Source organism: Chlamydomonas reinhardtii, chromosome 9 (genome assembly GCF_000002595.2).
Source record: "Chlamydomonas reinhardtii strain CC-503 cw92 mt+ chromosome 9, whole genome shotgun sequence".
NCBI lineage: Eukaryota > Viridiplantae > Chlorophyta > Chlorophyceae > Chlamydomonadales > Chlamydomonadaceae > Chlamydomonas > Chlamydomonas reinhardtii.
Window position 1 is genome coordinate 6,727,764 of NC_057012.1, and position 24,889 is coordinate 6,752,652.

A 24,889-nucleotide genomic window follows, 5' to 3' on the forward strand; every position below is an offset into this window, starting at 1 on the left:
GCCGCCGAGCTGGGCGGCACCTGGTACGGCCCCGGCGACGACCCAGACACCCGCCGCCACCGCCGCTACAGCCACCACAGAGATGCGGGCGCGGCGGCAGTAGCAGCAGCAGCAGCAGCAGCAGCAGCTGCGGCGGCGGCAGCGGAAGAGGGGGCGGAGGAGGAGGACGAGGACGAACATGAGGCGGGTGAGGAAGAGGAGGAGTATGCGGCGGATATTGACGACCTGCTAGGACTGTACGACGCCTCGCCACCGCCGCCACGCCACCGCCGGCAGCAGCAGCAGCAGCAGCAGCAGCCGCAGCGGCAGCGCTCTCGCTCCCGCGCTTCCTCGGTGGCGGCGCCGCTGTCAGTGGCTGCCAGCGGGTCTTCCACAGCGGCGGCGGCGGCGGCGGCGGCGGCGGGGGGCCAGCGGCAGGGCGGTGCTCCCGCCGTGCCGACCTGGCGGCTGCAGGTGCGTGCCTGTGCGGTTTGTTGTAATGTGTTGTGTTGTTGGGTGCCTGTGTGATTGTGTGTCCGCGGCGGCGCGACTTCCGTGACGTTGGTGTGCCTGCACGTGTGTTGGGTGCGCCTGCCAGCGAGATCGTGGATTATAGAACTCACCACCGCTGCCATGCTCTCCCAACCTTGCCAGGAGGATTACGTGCGCGCGCCCCGCAAGTCAGACGAGGACGGCACCGGCGGCGGCGCCGCGGCCGTTGGCGCCAGCGGCGCGGCGGCAGCAGCAGCAGCAGCAGCAGCAGCTGGCGGCGCCGCCGGAAGCCGCGGCAGTGATGGGGCGGGCGGCGGCGGCGGCGGCGGCGACCTGGGTGCAGGCACTGGAGGCGGTGGTGGCGGTGGTGGTGGTGGTGGCGGGGGTGGGGGTGGGGGTGGGGGTGTGGACCAGCCGCCGCCGCTGGTGCGGATTCAGTTCAAGGATCTGTCAGGTGAGGCGGGTGGTGGTGGTGGAGATGGCGGGGTTAGCTATTCATGGAGAACGGAGTGAGGACACCAAAAGTTTCAAGTGCCCACGCCCAGGGGGGGGGAGACCGTAATAGTAGAGGGTCCATAACTCCGCAGGACCGATGACATTTTCCTTCAAGTGCGTCTGCCGGTTTGCCTGAAGCCTGCACAGTACCTCCCTCACACACTCTCACTCGCTTCTCTTCCGAGCTCCACCACCACTTCCTTCTCCTCCCGACCACCACTCCGACACCCCTCGCTCCCCTGTCTCACAGGCATCTGGGTGATGCACACCACAGCCACACGCAGCCCCCACGCCGCCGCAACAGCCGCCACAGCCGCCACGGCAGCAGCGGCGTCCGGGGCCGCCACAGCGTCCGCCTCCTCCGGCGTCCACTCTGGCCCCAACTCCGGCAGTAGCAGCTGCGGCTTCGCGCACCGTCCCACCACCACCACTTCGCTGCTGCCGCACATGCCTTCCAGCGCCGCTTCCGCAGGCGCCACTGCTACTGCCGCTGCTACTGCCGCTGCTACTGCCGCTGCTACTGCCGCTGCTACTGCCGCTGCTGCTGCCGCCAGCGGCGGCGCCAGCGCCAGCGGTGTGCAGGAGGGGCGGGTGGAGGTGGTGGTGGAGGGGCTGGGGCTGTTGCTGGAGAGCTACGGCCCGGGGGGGCACCTTGCGCGGCACGTGCGGCTGAGCGTGCACGACCTAGAGATACGGGTGCGTGTGTGTGTGGGGGGGAGGGGCGTTTGTGAGTGTGGGGGCTTGTGTGAGTGGGCTTGTGTGAAGGCTTGTGCTGGGTTGTGCGGGGGCTCGAGGGAGGCGGGCTTGTGCGAGGGTGTGGACGTGGGCTTGCGTGAAACTGTGGGGAGTTGTATGGGCTTGGGGGCTTGGTTGTGGGCTTGTGTGGGCAGTTTGCACTGCGGCCGCGCGGCTCCTAAGCTGCATCTCAAACACATATATGCACATACACACATCACAAATCATATTCACACACACACACGCACACACACACACACACACACACACACACACACACAGGTGGCCATATGCACACACAGGTGGCCATATGCACACACAGGTGGCCATATGCACACACAGGTGGCCATATGCACATACACACATCACATCCCCTGCTGCCGCCCTGTGCTCTGTTGTTTCCTTATTCGCTCGTAGGTGAGACTTTCATCGAGGCCGCGCGGCTCCTTTACTTGCATTTGACACACATATGCACACACACACACACACATGCACACATCACAAATCATATTCACACACATACGCACACAGGACTGCGCCCTGGAGGTACGGCAGCAACAGGCCGCAGTGGCGGCAGCCCACACCAGTGGCCTGGGCGCCGCAGCCGCAGCCGCCGTCGCCGCCGGCCGCGGCGCTGCTGGCGCCGCTGGCGCCGCCGTCACCGCCGCCGTCGGCGCCGCCGGAGGCGGCGGCGGCGGCGCGCGCGGCGGCAGCGGCGGCGGCGCCGCCGCCTGGATCCGGGTTTTGGGTTACCGCCACGTTCGCGGCCGGCCTCGAGACAGCCGTACGCCGCTGGTGGCGGTGGCGCTGACGGCGGTGCGACCCAACCCGGCGGCGTGTGACCCGCGGGACGAGGAGTTCAGGCTGGGCGTGGGGCTGCTGCCGCTGAGGTGAGAGGGCGGGGGGGGCGGGTGCGGCGGGTGCGGGTGGTTGGGGGCCGTGGTGGTTGGGGGTGGTGGTGTAGAGGGGTTTGTGTGTGTTGTGGCGCCAAGACGAAGGACGGGAATGGTATGCAGGCTTAGGTGCGGGCACGTGGGTCTCCTGGGCTTATCTCACTCATTGCGGTGTACGGCACTGTTGTACGGCACACAGGCTGAAGCTGACCCAGGACGTGATGTCGTACCTCACCTGGTACGGCACCAGCGTGGCGGCGGCGCTGCGGCCGGCGGCGGCGCTGCTGGCGGGCATGCAGGTGCGCAGTTTGTACCGTGTATGGGTATGGATGTTGTGGGCGTGTGTAGCGTGTGTGTGTAGCGTGTATGGGCGTGGGTATTGCCGTGGCCGTGGGCGTGGCCTTGCGCACCCGCGCGCGCGCGGGGCGACAGTTTAGCCTTCCGCGCACTGTCGCACTCACCCCACCCCAGCCTTCCTTAACTGATCATGAATGTAACCCGCCCCCCCCCCCGCCCCGCCCCGCCCCCTGTCCAGTCTGCTCTGTCCGAGGGCGGCGGCTGCGAGCCTCTGCCGCCGCCCTACTTCCAAAAGGTCACTGTGCGCGGCACCAGCGTCATGCTGGACTACAGGTGGGCGGGCGGAAGGAGGGTGGGGGAAGGGAGGGAGCGGGAAGGGGAGCATACTGTAATTGCTCGACATACCGACCCAGGTGGCGACATGCCCCTGTCAAGTGCTTTCCGTAAACACATATAAACACACATACACATACTCCTGCGCCGCTTGGGCGGGCTTCGTTTTCTCGTTTTTATACACGCATACACACGCACACCCCACACTCCCTCTCTCTCACTCCCTGCTCCCTCTCTCTCCCCTTGCCCCGCGCCCCTGCAGGCCGCGGCGAGTGGACGTGGGAGCGCTAGCCGAGGGCCGGCTGGCGGAGCTGATCAACCTGGTGCCGCTGGGCGGGCTGGAGCTGGCGCTGGCGCCGGCGGCGGCGGCGGGCGTGACGGGCTGGGACGGCCTGGGTGCAGTGCTGGCCCGCTACTGGCTGACCGACATTGCGCGCAACCAGGTGGGTGGGGCAGGGGGAGGGGTTTACATTCATAACTGTATAAGGAGAGAAGGCGTAGCCAGGGTGAGGGGGAGGGGAGCGGGAGGGGGAGGGGGAGGATATGCAAGCTGGGTTGTTGCCGTGTAACCAGTCCGGGGGGGGCGGGCTCGGGGGAGCGAGGAGAACAGACCCAGCGGCACAAACTAACAGGGGATGGGAGGGGAGGGGGAGGGGGAGGGGAAGAGGAAGGGTACGCAAGCTGGGTTGTTGCCGTAAAACAAGTCCGCGGGTAGGGCTTGCAGGGAGCGAGGGGAACAGACCAAGCGGCACAACCCCATCCCAACAGCAATGATGATGAGGCAAACAAATCCACGATCCATTATCCCCCATCTCGCGATTCTCGCCACAGGCCCACAAATTCATCACCGGTCTGGCCCCGGTCAACGCCCTGGTCAAAGTCGGGTCCGCGGTGGCTGCCCTGCTCGCCGCCCCCGCCCGCCACCTCATCCGCCGAGACCAGCTGGCGGCAGCTGCAGCCGCAGCCGGCTACAGCCGCCACGGCGGCTACAGCCATGTCGCCGCCGGCGGCGCTACAGCCGCCGCTGCGCGGCAGCTGGCGCTGGCGGCGGCGGTGCGGCGGGAGGGCGCCAAGTTCGCGAGCCGGCTTGTGAAGCGGGCGATGGCGGCGGGGCGGCGGGCCGCGGCGGGCGCAGGGCAGGCGCTGGCGAGGGCGGGCAACAGTGCGCTTGAGGCGTATGCGGGCGCTTCAGGGGCGGGAGGTGGTGGGGTTGGCGGGCTGGGAGCGGCGTGGGCTGCGTCTGCGGCGGCTTGGCAGCAGGTGCAGGGCGGGCGTGGGAGGGCAGGGGCGGGGGTTGGTCAAGGTGATGAGGAGGAGGATGTGACAGAGGAGGAGGAGGAGGAGGAGGAGGAGGAGGAGGAGGAGTATTCGGAGGATGAAGTGGAGGAGGAGTGCTGCGGGCGCCTCGAGGAAGAGGACGAAGAAGATTCGGAGGTGCCGGAGGAGGAGGGGGCGCAGGCGGGGGCATCTGACGAGGAGGACGCCGAGGAGGAAGGCGAGGAGGAAGGCGAGGAGGAGGAGCGTGGCTACCCAAGCCGGCGCAGCGGCCGCGCAGCAGCAGCAGCAGCAGTAGCGGCAGCGGGGCCCGCGGGTGCGCGCGGCCGCCGCGAACGCGACACATACCTCGCGTCAGGCGATGATGAGGATGACGATGTGGGCGATGGTGGTGGAGACAGCGAGGGGGAGGAGGCCGAGGTCAAGGAGCCGGAGGAGGAGCAGGAGGGCGCCAGCAGGCGCTCAGGGGGCATCCCCATCGCCGGCGCCGGTGGGGCCCGGCGGCACGCGCCGCCGCCTCCCTACGGCGGCAGCAGCAGCAGCATGCCGCGAACCGGCAGTAGCAGCAGCTATGGCGGCCCGGGCGCAGCAGACGGCAGCAGCAGCAGCTACGGCGCGGGGGCGTCGGCGTCGGCTATGCAGCAGGGTCTGTTGCGCGCGGCGCGGAGCCTCAACTCGGCCTCGCAGCAGGTGGTGGCGGCGGCGGCGGCTGCTACTGCTGGCCTGCAGTCGGGCGGGCTGCAGCGCGGCGTGAGCGGCGTGGCTCGAGCGCTGTCGGCGGCTGCGGTGGCTGCTACTGCCCCGTCCCCATCATCCGCCGCCTCCGGCTCGAATTCAGCCGTGTCTGCCGCGGGCTCTGTGATGCAGGGCCTGGGCGTGAGGGGTGCGTTCAAGAGCATGCGGCGCGCGATCAAGGCGCAGCTGCAGGGCGGTGGGGCAGGAGGCGGAGGAGGCGGCGCTAGCAGCAGCGGAGGCGGTGGTGGTGTGGGCGGCGGCGTGTTGGGCGGCGGGGCTGTGGGTGGTCCCAGCCACAGCTACCCGACACAGCCACACGCCAAAGAGGATTAGACGGGCAGAGGGTGGCTTTGTGGAGGGAGAGGGTGGCGCGGGGACAACCGGGGGCATGTAGAAGCAGCACACACAAGGCTTTTGCGCAACGGCGTCTTTGCTTGTAGTGCAAGTGAAACAATTGGAGGAGGGAGTCACAGCAGTGTTTGCGGTTGGTGTGGTGACGGCGGCGGAGGCGGCAGCCGGGCAGCGGTAGACTGTGTACGATACGGCCAGGCAGACTTGAAACGAGGACCATGGTGGATTCCTGTTGTACATTACTTTTGGGGTGTTTAGCTGCTGTAGCAGTATACTTCTGTTGTATGATCCATGGTCACGTGTGTCCGGGCGATTAGCTCGCATTGAGTGTGTAGCTTCCGGGACATCGGGTGGCCAATAGATAAGCACGTGCTCAGACACGGCATGCACTCGACGACGATGGATTGTGCCTGGCTTCGTTCAAGCCAAACGTGACAATGCAGTTGTGCCGGTAGTGGCGGCCGGGTGGGCAAACCGCACAGGACCAGAACGGTTGCTTGCGCGCTCCCAGCGCCTGCCATGCAGGCATGCGGTCCGGACAGTTTGATGATGGCGGAGGTCGCTGGACATGCTTGCCCATCCATGCTCTTCATTCCCTTTCTTAAGCTTACGACTCCAACCGTTTCCGGTTTCCCAGAGGCTAGGAGAGTGGGGAATTTAAAGGCTCCGGCCGCAGCGCGGCCGCCTTTTCTAAGTTCGGCTTTACGCTCGGCTTCACCGTGTGTGTGCCGCGATAGGCACTGAAGGGGCTGCTTGGTTTGCAGGAGGGAGGCACTGCCGACTGCCGATCAGTAGTTACGTGCATGCACTATAGAGTGAATGGGTGGAGTTGCGCTTGCGTGGGCGCGTGTGCCGGTGTGAGCGAGGATGGTCATGAGCAAGATGGGACGGCTGGAACTGCTGATGCACTTCCAGTGTAACAGACGCAAAGTAGAAACAACTCAGAAGCTTGTGCTTGTATCGTCTAGTCCAGATACCATGCAGAAGCATGCTAGCCTGCTTTGATCCGCGAACTGGCGCGAGGTGCAATCTCTCCCAATCCATTCATGACAATCATACACGCGGCAGTGGTGCCGGTGCGTCCGAGTCTGACGCGTGTCGCGATGCAGCGTGTACGGTACGTGTTCGCCTCAAGGCCGAGTGCCGGCTAACGCGGTCGGGGGAAAGCCCCAAGGCGTGCCGCACCTAGGCCCCGGTGCGTGTGCCAGACCACACCTAACCCTTGTGCGGCACATGTTGACACACGCACCAGCGCATGTCCCCGCAAACACACATGGCTCGGTGCCCGTCGCGCGCTGCCTAAACCTCATGCGGTCATGTGTCTCCAGCAGCACCGCCGCCCACACCCGCGCTTGCAGCCGCGTGCGCGCCCTCTTGTGCGTCCTCCTGCACACCCGCCTCCTCACCCGCCTCCTCGCTATCCTCCGATTCTTCCTCCGACTCTTCCTCCGATTCTTCCTCCGATTCTTCCTCCGGGCTGTCTTCCTGCTCCGCTGCCCCCCCGCTGTACTTCTCCTTAACGGCGGCTGCCATGTCCGACAGCCAGCGCAGCTGCCCGGGGGGCGGCGTAAGCCGAAGAATACCGCACTGGCCCAAGCTCTCGCGAAGGAGCAGCTTCCGGCTCCTGCGCCTCCACCTCACCCCTTCGTGGCGGCTCACAAACCAGCGCAGCGCCGGGACCAACCGGTTGAGCGCTCCGATGTGCTGCAGCAGGTCAAACTGCAGCTCCAGGGGTTCTGGTGCCAGCCTGCGGTGCAGCAGCCAGTCCGCCGCCGCCCAGTTGCCGGCCTCCAGAATCGCCATAAACTGGTCCTCGGCCAGAGGCTGTGGGAGAAACGGAAGCGACGGGCAGCAGTATTGCGATGAGGAGCAGCAAGAGTTAGGCGGATTCAGCGGCTGCGAAGGTGGTTACGGCAACACCGTACGCACGGTCTACATGTCGAGACGCTCTCAGCATGCAGGAGCAGTACTCGGCCAAAAGGCCTTTGGCTGCTACACCAGTACAACAACGCGCCCATCAAGGATGCGGCCCCATTGTGCCCACCTCGTCACATGGCTGGCCGGCTGCGTGCAGGGCGCCCAGCGCCCACTCCAGCTGCTCCTCGCCGCCGCCGCGCGCTACCGCCGCCAGGTCGATGGCCGCGCCACGCTGCATGCAGATGGGGGCGGGGATGAGGGGGCGGTAATGGGTGAGAGGGTTAAGTGAGGAGGTGCACGGCGTGGAACGGGAGCGGCCGTAACGCCAGCCGTGCAAGTCTCAGGCAGCCCTGCCCATCGGATGCCGGTGCGCGTGCATCGCCTCGCACCCGCTCATGTAGGAAGCGCAGCAGCGGTAAGTCCGCGCCGCTTCGCGCCACATGCCGGAAGATCGCCGACCAGTCGGGGCCGGGCTCGCCCTTGGCTGGCTTGCACACCTGGTCCTCCATCACAAGGTAGCGCACAGCGGGCAGGCCTTGGAAAGGGTCCTCCGTTTGGGAAGCCACGACGTCGCCATACGTGTCCCAGACATTCTTCAGGGCCCATTTTAAGATCGGAGGCATGAAGACGCGGCCCCACAACGGAAGGACGGACGCCTGGCCCGCCTTAATTGCGACGGAGGAGAGAAAGCTAGACACGTGGCGCCGCAGTCCCCGCCGCGCCGGGTCCTCAGCGGTGCCGCTGCCCCACGGACCCTGAAGCTGCAGCAGCGGCGGCCCGGCGCGCAGTGCCATGGCCACCCCTGCCATGTGGCCGGCGGCGGCCGCTGCCTGGTGCGGTACAAGCGCGTCCGTCTCCGACAGGCGCAGCCCGCGAGCCACCAGGTACTGCACCCGTGGCAGCAACGTGTCCGGCTGCAGCCGCGCGACGGCCTGCCAGAGCCGTTCCCAAAGGTAGACAAGCTTATTTCCTTCGATGCCTTCGTCGTCTAGCTCCGCCCATTCCGAGGGCGGGGTGCGCCACAGCGACAGCAGCCAGCCGCACTTGTCCGCCCAGTCGGCCGTGGGGCTGGTCGCCGCACGCATCAGCAGATCGTGCTTGGTGCTGTCGGGGGCGTCAGACAACGCGCTTTCCAGGTTCCGCGCCTTGCAGAAGCGCTGCAGGTCGCTGAGCGGGCAGCCGTGCAGCACCTTAAGGAGCAGCTGGCGACCGACACGGTCGCCGGCCGCCTCGGGCTCCTGTTCCCAGAACAGCCCCATCTGGCTCCCCTCCGCGGCCGCTCCCGCGATGACTTCCGCGGGTATCTTCCAGATCCCCCGCAGCCACTGCAGTACGTCGCGGTGGCCATTGGCGGCCGCCGCCTGCACCGCGAGGGGCACGCCGCCGCGGCCCAAGCTCAAGACATCACCGCCGCACATGGCCCATTCGGTGTCCATGCCCATTTCATCCAGCCATTTGCACACATGCAGGTGCCCGTAGCCGGCGGCGGCGTGCCACAGCCTCGCCGCGTCCCAGTGGCAGCCCTCCTCCAGCAGCAGCCGCTGGCTGCACAGGTTGGGGATGGGCAGGTGCGTCATCAAGAGCGAACGCGTGGAGATTCAATGTGCGCGGGTTACAGCCTCACAGGTAAATACCGGTAATTTCTGTGTGCACCAGGTTGTAGCAGGAGCAGCGGCAACGCACGGCAAGCTTTCCAGGTGCGTGTGTGTGTGTGTGTGTGTGTGTGTGTGTGTGTGTGTGTGTGTGTGTGTGTGTGTGTGTGTGTGTGTGTGTGTGTGTGTGTGAGTTCATCCCAATGGGGGGTAGCCATCCATGGGATGGTGTGTATCAAATATGAAGTGAAGTGCCGACCCGCCGGGGGGGAGAAGGGACAGCATGGCAGGGCATACACGAGTGACTTGCGGCGCATGCAGTGTGGAGCAACCGATTACACGCCCATGGCGCCGCGCACCATGTCGGCAGGTCGCCCACGGCCGCGGCGGAGGCCAGCGCGTCTGCGCGGGGAAGGACGCCGCAGTGTGCTAGCACCGCATCGAGACTGGGCGGGTGCAGGCTGGAGGCAGCCAAGCACACCAGGCGATGCCGTTGTCGCCGGTTAAGGACACGCCAGGGCTCGGGGCGGCCCCAGTGAGCCACGAAAGCGGTGCCCGGCCAGGAGGGGTGCTCGGCGAGCAGGGGCTCCGGGATGTTCATTACTTCAGCGCATATGGTGCAGGCTGACGGGAGATGGCATTCAGGCTTGCGGCATAGCTCGTACGTGCTGTAGTCTTGGCGGAGCGCTGCGGCTGCTTCTGAGTTTGCCAATTTCATGGCATCGGTGACTTCGTTGTGGGGCAGCAAGCTTGCAACGTAGCGAAGAAGCTCCGGCGTGAGCTTCAACCAAGGGCTGGCTTCCTCCATATGCATCATCATCGAAACAAAGGAGCGGCAAGCAAGAATTAAGAAGGATCACCGAACGCTTCTGCCGTCTTTCCTTTCTGAGCAGCGCGTACGCTTTCAACTTCTCCAATGTTTCAAAGCAGTATTCGTGTACACGTATGAGCTGCGGAACCGGCTGCTAGGCGCAGCTGGCGGATCCAGTGTCCCGATCCAGTACCGGGGTTGGGGCGCTGTTGTGATTTTTACGTGGGCTCGCCGCGCCTGACCCAGATGCCTACATGTACGAAGCCTTGCTTCAAGCAGTATGTGATACTTGTACAAGCCTCCAGGCCCGCCTGCCCACTCACGTCACCATGTGCACCCCCGCGCGTTGAGCACCTCAAGTGCAGTCGCTCCTGTCCCAGCCATACCCGCTGCTCGCCGTAGCCCCACAGGCCGACGCCACGACGCGCACACGCACCATCAAAAGCTTGCATCACCATCCTATGCATACTTCAGCGCAGCCGCGCGCCACGCCCGCCTCTCAGACCGCGTGCCCTGCCTGGCGCGTGAGATCGCATCAGACGGAGGACGGAGCATCAGCACCGCGGGTCCCGGCAGTCCCAGTCCCTGTCGTACCACCGCGCGCCCGTACTGCTGCGGTACAGCCACACCACATCCATCACGTGCACCTTGCGGCATGCCGTGGCCACTCACCACCACTCATCGCTCAAGCATCTGCACTGTTGATATGCGTTGCAGTATAGGCTCTAATCAGCATTCCCGTGGGTTCGCCCCCCTCCCCCAGATGAAGGCTCGCACACGGCCAAGCACATGAGGTTCACACACACACATGAAGCACCCTGACATCACAACTTGATATGTGAATTCCGTGCATGTGAAGTTAAAGCGCGGGTGCTTCTTGATACATACGAGGCACCCTGCCACGCGCAATGCGACACCCGTACGTGTGTGATGTGCAGTGCTGCTCCGGGCACACCCGCCGTGTTGAGCCACGCCAGCACCACATGCCAACCCGAGTCCTCAGTACAACAAAGCTCGCCGAGATTAATACTCGGCGAAGTTGGAGTGGCCGGTGGCTTTCGCGTGCTCCACAGCCTCCTTCTCGCCCTGTGTGTGGCCGTTCGTGCGTGCGCGTGATGCAAGGGTGGTCGCAGAAAGCAATCATAGAAGTGCGTGACGGCTGTACGTGTTGGTAACTCATTGCAGGCAGCCGTGCATTTGCTGGCAGAGAGCACACGGCAAAGAAAAAACCCGCAGGGCTTTGCCGCGGCTGCGCTGCATTCCCTATCCCCCCAAGCCCCGCAGCCACATCCGCACCTTGATCCCAATCTGGCACACGCCGCAGCGCAGTGTGAAGTTGGCTGTGTCAGTGAACTGCCGCGCCGCGTTGGTCGCCTCAACCTGGTGCCAGTAAGGTAGCAGCAGTAAGGCAGCAGCAGTAAGGCAGGGCAGGGGGGGAGTAGTACGGCAGCGGCAGCAGGGCAGGTGGGTGAGGTGCACCCGGGCGTGTGACAGCAAGGCCACCGCACCCCACTTGCATTCATATTGAGCAACACACAGTCACGCGACCCCCGTACACGGTCCCATGAATGCTCAGGAAAAACCCCAACCACCCACCCACCCACCCACCCAGCCCCCAACACCCGCCCACCACACGCAGCCCCCCAAACACACCCACGCACCAGCTTCTCCGCTGCCGCCGTGATGGCCCTGCCCCCGGCTGTGTCCGGCTCGAAGCAGGTCACGTCCAGCTCCTCGGGCGCGCCGGCGAAGGCCGCCACCGCCAGGGCGTCGTAGTGCAGGCCGTCGTAGATGAGCAGCACACGGTCGGGATAGCCTGGCGGGTTTTGTTATGTGAGAGTAGGGTGTAAATGCCTGCCCAAACCGAACCCAAATGCAAATGAGCCAGGAGGAGAGCGGGGGGAGGAATAGGAGGAGGGAATGGAGGAATAAAGGAAGTTGAGGCAGAGAAAGGCGGAATACTTGTCAGCTACCACTGTCAGTGCTGCTGGCCCACCCACCCACTCACCCTTGTCTTGGCCGTAGATGTCACAGCGCTTGGTGCGGATGTCGAACGCCGCGATCTCACGCCTGTGATAATAACATGCGGAGACACGCACGCGCGCCCAGGCGATGGTTGGCGTGTGTGTAAGTGCGAGCCCCTGTGGAATGCTGGCCTTAGTCCCTGGCCGTGGCGGGACCGCTGGGTTTCCCAATGCACTTGCCCTCCCTTTATGCTGCATCCCTCCTTCCGTTTCCCCTCCCTCGTTCTCATCCTCGCTCAATTTTCCACTCCCTCCTTGCCCATTCTAATGACGCTGGGCTCGGGCACCTACTTGCTGGGCTCGGGCACATAACCTCCTCCCCCCCCTCCTCCCTCCCTCTCCCTCAATCTCACTTGTAGTGCTGCGCCAGAATGAACAGCTCGATGGCTCCGCCCCACTTGTCGGGCTGCTGGATCCAGTCGCAGTACACCTCCACCGCCTTGCCCAGGAAGCCCTCATTGAAGGTGAAGGGGTCGGAGCGCACCGCGTCCGCAACAACCTGGAACCAGGAATTGTGAGGGCATGAGTTCGGTGTTACGCGCATGGCGGATTGCAAGGCAGTGAGGAGCAAATTCAGCAGCAAGTGACGGGCTCGGCTCGGGCCACCGGCCATCTGAGCCAAGTCAGCCAACCCATTTACCCCGGCTTGATACAAACACACACGTCACCCATGCGGCACAGCAGCCAACATAGCCCCCTGGCGCAGTGCCTGCGCGCACCCTGCTCCCAGCCCTTGCCCTCTCCGCCTCCCCACTCCACCACCTCCCCTCATGCCCTCTCCGCGCCACCCCGGCCCTCCTGCCCTCTCCGCACCACCCCGCCCCCTTCCCCACCGCCTCTCCTTACCCGCCTCAGTCGCGCCGCGGTGCTCCTGCTTCCCTCCATGACGTACCCCACCGCGTTGAACAGGCAGCTGTTGTCGCTGTCCACCACCCGCCGCACCACACACGACCCGTCGCCGCCCGGCACAGGCACGGAGCTGGGGGCGGGGCCTGCATGCGGCGTTCGGGGCGTCACAGAAGAGGTGGTGGTGTTAATTCGGGGTTGTGGGTTCAGCGGTGAACAGCGGTCTCAGCGCAGCCCCCGCCCCAGGCCAGATGAGTCTGGACACACCAGAGCAGACCAGGAGACGCCCAAGATGCACACACACAGTCCCCCAGCCGCCACCCACCCACCTCCAGCCGGCGCGTTGGTCACGGACCGCGGCGCTCCGCTCGAGGGCGCAGCCAGTGCCGCTCCTGGCGCCGCCCCTGCTGGCCGTGGCGTGGCAGCTGGCCCCGCTCCTGACACCCCCGCGCCTGACGCCCCCGCCCCCGCCCCCGACTGCTGGGACTCCAGGGAGGCTGCAATGGCACGTGCCAGCATCTCGTCCTCATCCTCCATGTCCGCAAAGCCCCCGAGCGCCCCCGCCCCTGCCCCCGCTGCTGCTGAGTGCGTGGCTGCGCCCGCGCCCGAGGAGGATGGCTCTGACTGCAAGTGCCAGCAAAAGGACTACCGATTAGGAAAACCGGTATGCCGGTATGGTACACATCCAAAATATCGCCAAGTGCCCATCAACCTGAGGCTGCGAAAAGGCACCATACGCGTTTCCTCGGGCAGCGGCAAGGGCACACACGCACACACACCTGGGGGGCCACTGGCGGCAGCGCGGCGGCCGGGGGAAGCGCCGGCGCCGCGCCTTGGCGCACTGTTAGCGTGTCGCCGTTTGCAAGTCCCAGCGCCGACACAGCTCCCTCGCTGGGTACCTGCAAGGTCCCGTATGACGCGCCACATGCCCCGGGATCAGAGATCATGGGACGGAGCTGCGAAGTCTTGCATGCTGTTGACCCAGGACCAAGTAGCCAGCAGCAGCCACGCAACCTAATACCGGACCTACCTGAATTTGCTTGGGCGGAAAGCCCGACAGGATTTCAATGCATGCTGCTGGAACGCCGGTCTTCTCTGCTAGAAGCGCCAGAAAGTCCGCGATTGGGGAGGCCGCGTCGACTGTCGGAGGGGGAGAGGAGGCCAGGAAGGTCACCGAGGTAGGGGTTTGCGCGCCAGTTTGGGCACGGTCGGCGCGGTCAAAGTTCAGGTGTCCGGATTTTAGCGCGAGGGCAACTCCTGACCCAGTCAAGCATAGATCTACGCTGTTCGGTACTCTTTGAATGCCATCGCCAGAGCCAAGACGCGCCTAACGTAAGCGCTCACCTGAAACTGTCGCTTGCCCGGATGGCCCTCGACACCGCAGCGTAAGAGATGACATGCTTGTGAGTTGTGACGACAATCGAACACAAGTCTGGTCCCAGGGGAAGTGGCTCGAGCAAGAAACAATGTGACGCGACCGCTTTAACGCCCGGCTTGACTTATTGAGCTAAGCGTGGCAATAAGAGTTTCAGTTTAACAACGGAGTTATTGTCGCTGGCATACAATACCGAGTCCTTTGAAAAACGGAATGGGGCCCCATTGCATTGACAAAGGCCTTTCGCCTTTCCGACGCGGGATCGGGGTATTTCTCAACTGCGATGCGCTGAATTTGTATAGAGCAAGACCTTGATACAAACCGAGAGGCCTGTGTGAGAGAGTGTTGCTTCTGCACTTGCACAGAGTGCGTCTCGCTTGCTTGCGTACTTCGCCCTGCCGCTTGGGGAACAGGATCTTTAGTTTCTTACAATGGCGATGCGGACCTGCAACCGTCCCTTTAGCGCAGCGGGCACGAAGGCATCGGCAGCTGGTAAGCCCTGAGCGTGCACCATTGAAGGGGACACCGGGCTGCACCGTTCGCGCCACACGACAGAAATGCATCATGCCGCATTTGCGGACACGTCGTGAGGACGGGGGCCCACGGCATGCGCGCACGCATGCGTGCCGGGCCGGGGCGGGCGTGCTGCGTTGTACCTGCTTCCGACCGACTGCCACCGCACCACTTCCCTCTCCATCTCCCTCTCCCCTGCCTCCCTGTTCCCCACGATTCCGGATCCGCCTGGATCCTGCCCTCAGCTCCCTGCCGCGCGCTGCGCGGTGCCTCAGCGCGCCGGTGTCACGTGTCGGTGTACGCCAGCTCCGGATCGCCCAAGGTGCTGCTGACGCGCGAGGAGGGGAAGAACGACAAGCTGCGTGCCGCGCTGACACGCAAGGGGTACACGTGCCTGGAGCTGCCGCTGATCGCGCACACGGATGGACCCGACCGGTTAGTGGGGGAGGGCGACCTGAAGGGAGGAGCGCCGGAGGGGGAGCGTGGAGGGAGCGAGTGGAGGGAGTGTGGGGTGGAGAACCTGGTGGGGGCTTTGGGGCCTGGGGCGAGGGTGGAGGGAGCGTGGAGGGAGGCTGGAGGGAGGCCTGGAGGGAGGGTGTAGGAGACGTTTGGGGAGGAGGCGGATGTCGGGATGTGTTAAGGTGCCGACCTGTAACACGGTGGAAAAGGAGGCGTCGGCGCGGCTCTGCTCGCGCGACCGTCTCCTCACTTAGCCTTTGGCCCGCCTGCGCTAACGTCCTTACGCGGCCCGACCCACATCCCAACCCTGCCAACGCCGGCTCTGCGCCCCGCACCCGCCACACACACCCGCCTCACCCACCCCCATCCCGTCCCTCCAGTCTCTACCCTGACCCCGCACCCGCCACCCGCCTCACCCGCACAGGCCGCTACTGCCGGCGCTGCTGCGCGCCGCCGCGGATCAGTACGAGTGGGTGGCCATCACCTCGCCCGAGGGGGCGTCCGTGTTCCTGGAGGGCTGGGCGGCGGCGGGCAAGCCCAAGGTGGGGTTGGGTGGGTGCTGGGTGGGGGCGTGCGCGTGTGTGCGTGTGTTTTGGGGATGGCGTGGGCGGGCTGGGGTTGGAGGGCCTGCGGGGTATGGCAAGCCCAAGGTGCGTGTGCCTGAGGCGGCGGGGCGAGGTGCGAAGCCGTGGACGGGGTGGGGGCTTGAGTTTAGGCGTGGGGGCTTGGACGTGGCGACTGTTGTGTTCAGTCCGCGTCAGCTGGCCGAGGAAGCAGGAGGGGCGTCCGCCATCCCCTGCGGCTGCCCGCCTCCAGCAGCAAGCACGCAGCCGACTCGGGGTTGACGCCGTGCTGCCCTCGCACTGCCTCGTGGCGACGATGCCTGTGTGTGTGGCGCTGTGGTGTGTGGTTCATGATCCCTGGGTCTTGGTATGGTTGGGATTGGAGTAAACCACCCCTTCCACAAAGACACTTATACGCACACACCGACTCGTTCCCCTCTGTGCATATACGACACGCAGCTGCGCGTGGCTGCGGTGGGCGGCGGCACGGGGGAGGCGCTCCAGGCGGGCGGCGTGACGCCCGAGTACGTGCCATCCAAGGTGCGCGCGCTTGCGTGCGTGTGCCTGTGTGTGTGCGTGTGTGTGTATTTGTGTATGGGAGATGGAGGGTGAAGGAGAGGGAGAGAGAGGGGGAGAGAGAGGGAGAGAGGGGGAAGATGAGGGAGAGGGCGAGAGGGGGACACAGAGAAAATGATAGACCGGGCTTGAACATGCTTGGGTGTGTCAAAACGCTTGTGGGCACATACCTAGCTGCGCCAGCTCACAGGGTCATGCACCGTTAACCACCCACCAACCCACGTCCCCTTCCCCAATCCCCACACACCTCCATCCCGCCTCTCCACCACTCAATCGCAACCCCCGACCGCACCCCCCGCACCCCCGCACCCTCCCCAATCCTCCCTCCCCCTCCCTCCTGCTCCCTAGGCTCTGGGCAAGGTGATGGGCAGCGAGTTGCCGCGGGTGCCGGGCGGCAGCCGCCGCGTGCTGTACCCCGCGTCCGTCAAGGCCAGCACGGACCTGCAGGTAGCAGGGGTGATGGTGTGGGGGCAGGAGGGATATTATGTTTTTTGGGGTGGGGGCAGCTGTTCATGCAGAACGGAGTGATTGAAAAGAGGGGGGTCGGAGGCGAGGGTGGGGCGAGGGTCGGGGCACTCTTTTCATGGTTCGTTACAAGATTTGGGGCGGGCGAAGGCGGAGAACGGAGTGATCACAACGGGAGTCTGCAAGGATGGTTGGAAATGCGGGGGCGGGGGGATTCGGAGGCGAAGGGGGGGGAGAGGGGGGGCACCCTTTTCATCATTCGTTATGGTTTGGGGCGGGCAAAAGCGGCTGGAGCTTTGCAGGTCTGGGCAATGGCTGGCTACCTGGTTGCCAGTCTGGGTGGGGTGAGCCAACTGATCTGCTCCCAACGCCCTTCTTTCCACCCTGCAGGACTCCCTGACGGAGGCGGGCTTCGAGGTGCACCGCATCAACACCTACAACACGGTGGGTGCGGGGGGGGGGGCGGTGCGTGCCCGCAGAGGAGGAAGCAGCGGCAGCAGGCAGGGCAAGCGAAGGGAGGGGAGGTGCAGGCGAGCCGCAGGTGCAGCGGACCTCAACACCGTTGTGACGGGCCGCCTGCACAGCCCCTTCATGACCTCGTTCCTGACATTGTGTCGCCCCATGATTAACCCCAAACACAAACAAATGCTCACACACTTAAATATCCCCCTCCCCTTGTGCAGACATCTGTCGCGTCCGTTCCCGAGGCGCTGCTGCGGGAGGCGTTGACGGCTGACGTGGTCACGTACGGCAGCCCCTCCGCCGTCAAGGCCTGGGTGGGGCTGGCGGGCCTGGAGGCAGCCAACGCCAAGGTGGGGCTTCGGGGTGGGAGTGTAAGACCGTGTATGTACGTTTGTGTAAGGGTGCGTGCGTGTTTGTTCAGGTGGGCGGGCTGGCTGGCTTGTGTCGGGGCGTCGTATTGGGTGCTCGGCATTGCTGACATGCCCTGGCGCTTAATGGGTCTTTGCAGCCTGTTGTGCAACGACGTGCATACCTCCGCTGCTGTCCCCCTGGCCTCAATCTCATTGGTCGACTACCTCACCCCCACACGCTTGCACACCACTTCTCGTGCCCCCATGCCAATCCCTCAAACCCATCTCCCAACCCCCAATCCCCAACGCACCGTCACCAGGTGAACGCCTGCATCGGCTCCACCTCCGCCCGGGCCTGTGCCAACGCCGGCATCACCCAGCACGTGTACTTCCCCGACGCCCCCGGCATCGAGGGCTGGGTGGAGGCGGTGGAGAAGGGCTGCCGCGAGGCGAAGCTGCCGCTGCCCGTCGCCGCGGTCTGAGAGTGAGAGAGCGGGTAAGAAGCGGTTCGTTATGGATCTTGGGTCGTGGATTTTGGTTTGGGTTAGAGGTTTAGGTGTGTCGTGCCGACTCTGTATGGCGGCACACTGCCATGCCGCGGGCTCCGGCCCGTGCAGTAGAACTGGTGTTGCGGTTTGCTGATCAGGAGAGGAGTTGAGTATCTCGCTTGCTGGCATTGTCTTGGCCATCGACGCTGAGATGTGGAACGCGTGTGTGTAGCCATGTGACCGCTGCCCGGGCAAGATGCCGGCAGCAATAGCCAGTCGTGCTGGCATGGACGACTGGAGGGCAGAAGTTGCGTAAAGTAGGATTGGGCTGTCATAGTACTACCGTGCGAGCGGCTTGGCACTTTCTAGGCATACGGTAGCCTGTCGAACTGTCGATTGCTTGGGTGCTGTGCGGTATAAGACTGGCCGGCTGGTCCTGACGGGCCCCAGCCGCTGGGGAATGCTTGGCGCTCGCCGTGGCGGCCAGGGGCGTGCGAGGACACGTGTGCATGAATGTGCATGGCACAGGTCATGCTGCGGACTCACCAGTGCGCTCATGCACGCATGCGGGCGACGCGCTAGCGGTGCTCGGGCCCATTGTGCCGTGCCGTGCCATGGGCTTGAGGAGTTGAGGACAGCCACGAGCCAGGGGCACGGCGCATCAGCGCGTGGGTGTATTGCAATACCGTTCAAGGTCTTGGGGCAACGCTTGGGAGTGGAGTGAATGGATGCCTGGTACGTTGGGCTGTAAGAGCTTCCCTCACTGTCAGCGTTCAGCAATCATGCAAGGCATCAGAAGGCTTCCCTAGCGGTTATCGTGCATCAAAGCGTTTGCATCTTGCCACTCAGCCGCCTCCGATTCCGCGATGCCCTCCGGGAGCCTCCCGTCGGCATTGGTGGCGCAGCTACGGGGCCTCAATTGAAATGCTTGTGATTGCGGTGATATCATGGGACGGTACCTCATGAGGACGTCCTGGTCAGCGTTGCCTGGGCGCTTGTGAGGTGTGGGAACTGGGGCCACGACTGGGGCCGGGGCGTGGATTACCCGGGGTTGGGGAGAGCGCCTGCATGGGCCCCCAGAGTCGGGCCAAGCCCGAGCGGTGAAGAGCTACAGTTACACTGTTTTGTACAGAAGCATCCACTTACGCCATCGAGATTTCCTCTTAGCCTAGGCAAGCGGTCGGCGACACTAAATCAGAGCTAGACAAAATGCCTATTGGAGTGTGGTCCGTCTTCCAGGGGGTGAGTTGCAACTCCAGCATTACTCAAAATGCGAAAGCGACAGGCCTAGCGTAGGGAGCTTGGTGCCGGGGAACCATGCCGGCTTCCTTCCGCGAGAGCACGTTGGAGCGCATGCCTCGACGCCACGGGGCGATAAGCTTGGTGTCGGTTGATACGCGTAGTTCTGGGTCCTCGGGTTCCTCTGCACGGGAGCATCAATTGAATCCTTTTGCGTCCGCCCCCTCCCCTTGCCAACAGTATGTTACTCCCGCTCGGCTCCCGTCGATTCAAACGCTGACCCGGGTTGGCGCTTGGGGCGGCGTTGTCGTTGTGGGGGGCCTGTACATGGTGCAGGTAAGCTTGAAAACAGCCTGAACGAGGCGTGTTTCTGGATGGCTTTATGACAGATGACCATATAGGCATGGGATTTCAATCATGCTTGCCTGGGGTCCACCGTGGCGCTACTTGTCCATCACGCGGGGAAACACGCCTGAGCGATACTGACGCACTTGCAATTTCCGATGGTTGATGCAGCCCTGGGACTGGCTAGCTGTCCAGGCTGGCCTCAAGAAGGAGGAGAAGTAAAGGAAGCCCCGCCCATCGTCGACGGGACTGGAGCGCTTGCAGCGGCGGATTGAGGAGCGGAAGGCGCAAGCAGGGACTTGCAAGCGGGCAGCGAGAGCTGGAGAGCGGATGGCTTAACAGAGCGGCTTGGTGGCATGGATTGCCAGCGGGAGCGCTGTGCTGGGAGGCACGAGAGTGGAGGGGTGTTCGGGAGCAGGCACGCGTGTGTATCAGCAGCAGGGAACTAGACCGAGAAGACCAACGATCCGACAGCTATGTGACCGGTAGATTCGAAGCCCTATCATGGGCAGTGTAACGTCTTGATACTGCATGGGACGTGCCTCAACAGACCGGTTCGTGCTGGTGGGCGGACGTCAATAGGACCTCCCCTCGCCGGTGTTATGAGCCGGAGGCCTGACGGCGGGTGTGTGATGCACACCAAGAGCAGCAAGGACTGCCACGGCCTCTGCTGGATCACCAGGGAAAACGCGTTGCGGGAATGTAGTTGTACCGTGTCAGGCTTCTTACAGGCGAAGACACAGCGTCCGGAGGCTCCGTCGGGCCTCAGCCTCGGTGGCTTGGTCAGGCTGCCTCAAATGCAGGCATTACCGTAGAGTGTGACAGCCAGGGTCAGAGCCGCACAAGTTCCGGAGTGGCTAAGGCGCCCCCGCAACGAACACCCCATTCGATCTTGCCTTGACCTCGTGTGCAAATTGATTGTTGGGTTCTGGGAGTACGCTGCACACTAGGCGACTGCGCCAACGTGCCCCTTACCCTGTCCCATCGCACCCTCAAGGCCTCAACCAATACCCCTTCGGCCCTTCCAGTTCTGCAACCGGAACACCGTAGCCACTGGGCTTTAATCGACAACTCTTAAGCCATAACAGCACTGCAGCGACTTCTGCTGCGATTTGGGCATCCACGTTGGCTGTACAGGGCGGGCTTGTGCAGGCTGGTCAAGTTTGCGTGAGAAAGCGTGAAGGCGGTGGGGCGTAGAGCCACCAGTGATTAACATGGCTAGCCACAAGGCGGCGTGCCTTACATCTCACGACATTTGCAGCCAGAAGCTCTTGCATGCATGCACGCCCCGTCCGGTCTTCCTGTGCTCTTAACAGCTATCTTTGACACCGACTGCCGGCCCGAGCATGCCATCAGTAAGCCACACGCCCCCGTCAGCAGCAACAAGGGCAGCTTACAGCCACCCATACGTCAGAGTCCGCCTGCCGACGCTACCGACACTGCCACCGATACTGCCGCAGGTCTACACGCGCGGCGGCTCACTGTCAGTCCTGCCACCGCCTTCCAAGTTCCAACGCGCACAAATCCACATCACACACCGCCGCACTTGCCCCGGTGCACTGCGCATCTGCAACCCTCACCCGCAATATACTAGCAGACATAGCGTGAGCGCACCGACCATCCACACGACAACTAGCTCACTGTTGATGTGACATCAACCTCCATGAAACGTTCAACACCAAACCTACCGCCGTCCGCTGCTAGCGCTGTCCGAGCTGTCGCCGCTGCTGCTGCTACTGCCGCTCCCGCTGCTGCTGCTGCCACTCCCGCTGCTACTGCCGGAGCTGCTGCTGGACGAGGGGCTGGGGCTGCGGCGCCGCCGGCCGGCGTCCCGCTCCCGCTCATCCCGGCCCCGGGCGGGCGCGCCGCGGTCGCCTCCATCACCAGCCCGCTCCCGCTCCCGCTCGCGACCTTGCCCCAGCTCCGGCTCCCTCGCCCGCTCCGGCTCCCGCTCCCGGTCCCCGCCGCGGCGGCGCTCCTCCTCCCCACGCCAGGGGCCGCCACGCGCCGGCGGCTCCTCACCACCACGCCGCTCCCGGTCCCCGCCCCTGTCTCCGCCCCTGTCCCCACCCCGGGCTGGCCGCTCCTCCTCACGCCCATTGCCGCGGTGGCCGACACGATCGCCGCCCCGGCCGTCACCGCCCCGGTCCTCACGCCCAGCGCCGTCCTCACGGCCGCGCTCACGCTCACGCTCGCGGTCAGGCTGCTCCCGGCCCCGCGGCCGCTCAAAGTCAGCACGGTGGCCGTCCCCGCGGGCGTCACGGACATCGCGGGCATCGCGCTCACGACCGGACGGCGCGGCCGGCGGCGGCGGCAGATCGCGCCGCTCCCGCCGGTCCGGCTCCGGCTCCCGCTCGCGTTCCCGGCGCTCTGGCTCACGATCCACCTCCCGCGACGGCGGCGGCGGCGGCCGCCGGCCGCCGTCCCTATCACCACCGGCATCCCGTGCATCGCGCCGGGCGGGCCCGGGCTCCTCACGCCCCCGCCCCCGCTCCTCCTCCTCCTCCCGCCGCGCCCGCACGTTCCGCGCCTGCTCCCGCTCATCGTCGCTGTCGTGACGGCGGCGGCCCTCCGGCGCCCGCTCCGCCAGCCGGTCCCGCTCTCCGGCGTCGCGGCGGCGGTCGTCGCCGGCAGGCGGCCGGCCCGCAGCCGCTGGCGGCGGGGGCAGCGGCAGGTCGCGCGGCGGCGGCGGGCCGTCGCCGTTGCGCGCGCGCTTGGGCTCGGGCTCCGGCGGGGGCGGAAGGCCTCGGTCGGCGGGGCCGCGCTTCGCGCCCCGGTCCCCGCTGGGGTCGCTGCGGGCCTGCCGCCGGTCGCCGCCGCGGTCCTCCGAGTCTGAGGAGGAGGACGACGTGCCGCTGCCGCTGCTGGTGCCGCTGTCAGAGTCGGACCCGGATCCGGAACTGGAGCCCGACGAGCCGGATTCTGAATCCGAGTCCGAGCCGCTGCTGCTGCCGCTGCTGCTGGAGGACGACGGCGAGCGCCGGCGGCGGCGGCGCTTCTCCTCCTTCTCCTTCCCTCCCTTCTCCTTCCCCTTGCCGTCCTTGGGCCCCTTGGCGTCCTTGGAGCGGCCACGCTCGGCGGCGTCCCCGCGCCCGCTGTCGCGGTCGTCCCGGCCTGCCCGAGCGCGCTCCCGCTGCCGCTGCTCCGCCTCTCGGTCCGCGGCGGGGTCGTAGCGGTCTGGCGCCGCCTCGTGCTTGCGGTAGAGGCGGGCCTCTGGCGAGGCGTTGCGGCGCCGTTCCTCCTCCTCGCGCCGCTCCTGTATGGTAGGGAGGTAACATCAGAACAAGGTATGACAGAGGGCCGAGAGGCAAGATTGACGGCGGGTTTGGAAGAGGTTTGGGAGAGGATAATCGTTGAGGGAGGCTTCCAGGACTGGGCTCACACACGCACACAAACGCGCACATCGCATAGCTGCGCACCCACCTTCTCGCGCTGCTTGCGCTCCTTCTCGCGCCGCTTCTGCTCCTTGGCCCACTCCTTCTCGCGCCGGCGCGCCTCCTTCTCGCGCCTCTTGATGTCCGCCTCGCGGTCCCGCTCCCGCTTCTCGCGCTCCGCGATGCGGTCCTGCTTGATCTTCTCCTGCAGGTTGAAAGGAAAACACAAGCGAACGCGAACAAGACATCAGCACATCAGCACGCCTATCGCAGTTGTCGTTTTCGCCACGCGTAGGACAGGGGCGTTGTGCCCGCTCGGCCACAGGTGCGCGCAATACCATTCAGCTCTCACCATCGCCAGCGCCGCATCACGCTCAGCCGCCCGCCAACTCGTGAGGAGGCCATTCTCCCTTCGTCACACGCCTGCACCCACCCCCGCCGCAGCCCTCCGCGCTGAAGCTTCAGAGCCGTGTCAACACCACGTCAACGGTGACGGCCGCTAGTGCTCACACGCTCGGTACCATGGCACTGCCGGCGGCCTCATACTCCCGCCCCCTACGAAGCCCTGCCTAGCACCGCATGCGGCCCCAGCGCCGCTGCCGTGGCCCATCAAGCAGCAAGCACTCCGTCTTGCATGGACGGCTCCCCCCCCCGAGCACCACCCAACAGCGCCGCCGCACCTGCAGCTCTCGGTTGAAGGCGTCGCCCTCCCGCACGTCCTCCTTCAGCCCCAACGCCGCCTTCAGCTTGCTCATCTGCTCCAGCTTGCGCTGCGCCACGGCGTGCGTCTCCTCGTCCAGCTTCCTGCCAGGTCCGAGCAGCAGGGAGTGGGGGTAGAAGCGGGTTGGGTGGGGGTCTTTGGCCCGTGCAAACACACGGGTCCAGGTGGTTTGGTGTCGGCGGAAAGGAACGCGGGAGAGGTGTGCGGTACGGCGCTTGCAGACGGGTTTGGGAACACGCATGCAGCAAGCTTTGGGAGGCGGGTCGTGCGCAGTAAATCGACAGCGTGAAGGAGCATACGAGCAAGGGATACGGTATGCGCCCGTTTTGCCAAGCGGGTTGGCCGCGGCCCCTCCGCCATCCTGACAGCGATCTCTTTCCCCCGGGAACTCACTTGACGGTGTTTGCTTCTGCGGTGAGCTTCGCCAGCTCCTGCTGCCGGAAGAGGCCTAGCAGCTCCTCGATTTCCTCCTCGCTGTGCACCCTGCAGGTGGGTCAGAGGATGGTCATGCCTGAGTGAGGTTGTAACAATTTCTGACATGGTGTCCTCGGAGGAGCATACCATGCAATAAGAGGCATGCCGAGAAGTGTAGACCCGGAGGTCAAAGAGCAGGCTCCGATGGGCCCGAGACATCTGTGACCTACTGAGGCAAACTCACCCCTCAGCCTCCAGGCGCTCACGCTCCTGCTCCACCTTCAGCTCAATATCACGCTTCTTCTTATGGTCAAGGATTTCCTGGTTCGGCTGCTTCACTCGCGGGCCGCCATCTTTAGGCGCGTCTGTGCGCACTTGCGGTGGCCCACGCATGTTGAACTTATTGCCCTGAACATATCCACTGGTTCCCGAGCCACGGGGCGTCACCAAGCCAATACCGTTATACATTTTGGCTCAGGAAAGCCCTGGGGGCCCTACAAGGCTCCTGCTAACTTATGCAAGCTTGTCAGCGCCTTCTGTGACCAGATCTGATGCGGGTATACAAAATCGGGTCGTTTGTGAGCACAGCGTGTTCCAAATAACTCCTGTGCTACTCTTTGCCACTTGTTGTTTGATGATACAGGCTATATGTGACTTGGAAAACACATTGTAGTAGACAAGTCTACTGGAAGAAGGCCCCGTCTGCATTTCCCGCGCCCGTGCAGCAATGAAACAGTCCTGCCCCGGCCCAGCTTCTCAGGTGCGCAGTA

The 24,889-nt window shown here is 64.9% G+C and overlaps 6 protein-coding genes across 6 annotated transcripts in view; 3 read left to right on the forward strand and 3 right to left on the reverse strand.

The window, feature by feature from the left end:
* The window catches only part of CHLRE_09g408950v5 (uncharacterized protein), a 17,522-nt gene extending 10,779 nt beyond the window's left edge, over positions 1-6,743 (forward strand). Inside the window, exons 10-17 of the mRNA XM_043066233.1 lie at positions 47-453; positions 634-925; positions 1,217-1,662; positions 2,233-2,591; positions 2,794-2,893; positions 3,130-3,224; positions 3,487-3,667; positions 4,056-6,743. Coding sequence (XP_042921529.1) covers positions 47-453; positions 634-925; positions 1,217-1,662; positions 2,233-2,591; positions 2,794-2,893; positions 3,130-3,224; positions 3,487-3,667; positions 4,056-5,567 — 3,392 coding nt within the window. The 3' untranslated portion in view covers positions 5,568-6,743. The remainder of the gene's footprint in view (positions 1-46; positions 454-633; positions 926-1,216; positions 1,663-2,232; positions 2,592-2,793; positions 2,894-3,129; positions 3,225-3,486; positions 3,668-4,055) is intronic.
* A 2-nt stretch (positions 6,744-6,745) lies between these two features.
* On the reverse strand, positions 6,746-10,011 carry CHLRE_09g409000v5 (uncharacterized protein). The gene is made up of 4 exons (XM_043066234.1): positions 9,454-10,011; positions 7,892-9,047; positions 7,630-7,734; positions 6,746-7,409 (listed from the first exon to the last, which is right to left on the reverse strand). The coding sequence occupies exons 1-4, from the start codon at positions 9,693-9,695 to the stop codon at positions 6,900-6,902; spliced, it is 2,013 nt and encodes a 670-aa protein (XP_042921530.1). The 5' UTR covers positions 9,696-10,011; the 3' UTR covers positions 6,746-6,899.
* A 100-nt stretch (positions 10,012-10,111) lies between these two features.
* Positions 10,112-14,321, reverse strand: CHLRE_09g409050v5 (uncharacterized protein). Its single transcript, XM_001696724.2, has 10 exons — positions 14,120-14,321; positions 13,806-13,915; positions 13,555-13,674; positions 13,105-13,399; positions 12,776-12,921; positions 12,283-12,428; positions 11,914-11,975; positions 11,567-11,721; positions 11,202-11,285; positions 10,112-10,991 (listed from the first exon to the last, which is right to left on the reverse strand). Exons 1-10 carry the CDS (start codon positions 14,172-14,174, stop codon positions 10,929-10,931), a joined length of 1,236 nt encoding a protein of 411 aa, XP_001696776.2. The 5' UTR covers positions 14,175-14,321; the 3' UTR covers positions 10,112-10,928.
* Positions 14,322-14,421: 100 nt separating this feature from the next.
* CHLRE_09g409100v5 (uncharacterized protein) lies at positions 14,422-18,789 on the forward strand. The gene is made up of 8 exons (XM_001696629.2): positions 14,422-14,642; positions 14,909-15,098; positions 15,547-15,664; positions 16,145-16,225; positions 16,610-16,708; positions 17,117-17,170; positions 17,410-17,538; positions 17,859-18,789. Exons 1-8 carry the CDS (start codon positions 14,588-14,590, stop codon positions 18,018-18,020), a joined length of 888 nt encoding a protein of 295 aa, XP_001696681.2. The 5' UTR covers positions 14,422-14,587; the 3' UTR covers positions 18,021-18,789.
* Positions 18,790-19,151: 362 nt separating this feature from the next.
* Positions 19,152-20,141, forward strand: CHLRE_09g409150v5 (uncharacterized protein). Its single transcript, XM_001696630.2, has 3 exons — positions 19,152-19,268; positions 19,506-19,601; positions 19,782-20,141. The coding sequence occupies exons 1-3, from the start codon at positions 19,236-19,238 to the stop codon at positions 19,830-19,832; spliced, it is 180 nt and encodes a 59-aa protein (XP_001696682.1). The 5' UTR covers positions 19,152-19,235; the 3' UTR covers positions 19,833-20,141.
* Positions 20,142-20,323: 182 nt separating this feature from the next.
* Positions 20,324-24,811, reverse strand: CHLRE_09g409200v5 (uncharacterized protein). The gene is made up of 5 exons (XM_001696725.2): positions 24,364-24,811; positions 24,099-24,188; positions 23,665-23,788; positions 23,034-23,189; positions 20,324-22,866 (listed from the first exon to the last, which is right to left on the reverse strand). Exons 1-5 carry the CDS (start codon positions 24,585-24,587, stop codon positions 21,295-21,297), a joined length of 2,166 nt encoding a protein of 721 aa, XP_001696777.2. The 5' UTR covers positions 24,588-24,811; the 3' UTR covers positions 20,324-21,294.
* Positions 24,812-24,889: the final 78 nt, after the last annotated feature.

Excerpts from the sequence above, each read along its gene's own strand:
- CHLRE_09g409000v5 (XM_043066234.1), bottom strand. The coding sequence starts at position 9,695 with ATGAACATCCCGGAGCCCCTGCTCGCCGAGCACCCCTCCTGGCCGGGC. Across the intron at positions 9,048-9,453 it reads GTGGGCGACCTGCCGACATG|CCAGCGGCTGCTGCTGGAGG; the intron begins GTGCGCGGCGCC and ends CAACCTGTGCAG. Across the intron at positions 7,735-7,891 it reads TGCGCTTCCTACATGAGCGG|CGTGGCGCGGCCATCGACCT; the intron begins GTGCGAGGCGAT and ends ATCTGCATGCAG.
- CHLRE_09g409050v5 (XM_001696724.2), bottom strand. The coding sequence starts at position 14,174 with ATGTCATCTCTTACGCTGCGGTGTCGAGGGCCATCCGGGCAAGCGACA. Across the intron at positions 12,922-13,104 it reads GACCAACGCGCCGGCTGGAG|GCCCCGCCCCCAGCTCCGTG; the intron begins GTGGGTGGGTGG and ends CGCCGCATGCAG. Across the intron at positions 12,429-12,775 it reads CCGCGGCGCGACTGAGGCGG|GTTGTTGCGGACGCGGTGCG; the intron begins GTAAGGAGAGGC and ends TCCTGGTTCCAG.
- CHLRE_09g409100v5 (XM_001696629.2), top strand. The coding sequence starts at position 14,588 with ATGCGGACCTGCAACCGTCCCTTTAGCGCAGCGGGCACGAAGGCATCG. Across the intron at positions 15,665-16,144 it reads CGGCGGCGGGCAAGCCCAAG|CTGCGCGTGGCTGCGGTGGG; the intron begins GTGGGGTTGGGT and ends TACGACACGCAG. Across the intron at positions 17,171-17,409 it reads GCATCAACACCTACAACACG|ACATCTGTCGCGTCCGTTCC; the intron begins GTGGGTGCGGGG and ends CCCCTTGTGCAG.
- CHLRE_09g409150v5 (XM_001696630.2), top strand. The coding sequence starts at position 19,236 with ATGCCTATTGGAGTGTGGTCCGTCTTCCAGGGG. Across the intron at positions 19,269-19,505 it reads TGTGGTCCGTCTTCCAGGGG|TATGTTACTCCCGCTCGGCT; the intron begins GTGAGTTGCAAC and ends CCTTGCCAACAG. Across the intron at positions 19,602-19,781 it reads GGGGCCTGTACATGGTGCAG|CCCTGGGACTGGCTAGCTGT; the intron begins GTAAGCTTGAAA and ends TGGTTGATGCAG.
- CHLRE_09g409200v5 (XM_001696725.2), bottom strand. The coding sequence starts at position 24,587 with ATGTATAACGGTATTGGCTTGGTGACGCCCCGTGGCTCGGGAACCAGT. Across the intron at positions 24,189-24,363 it reads GAGCGCCTGGAGGCTGAGGG|GGTGCACAGCGAGGAGGAAA; the intron begins GTGAGTTTGCCT and ends ACCCACCTGCAG. Across the intron at positions 23,789-24,098 it reads GCAGAAGCAAACACCGTCAA|GAAGCTGGACGAGGAGACGC; the intron begins GTGAGTTCCCGG and ends CGGACCTGGCAG.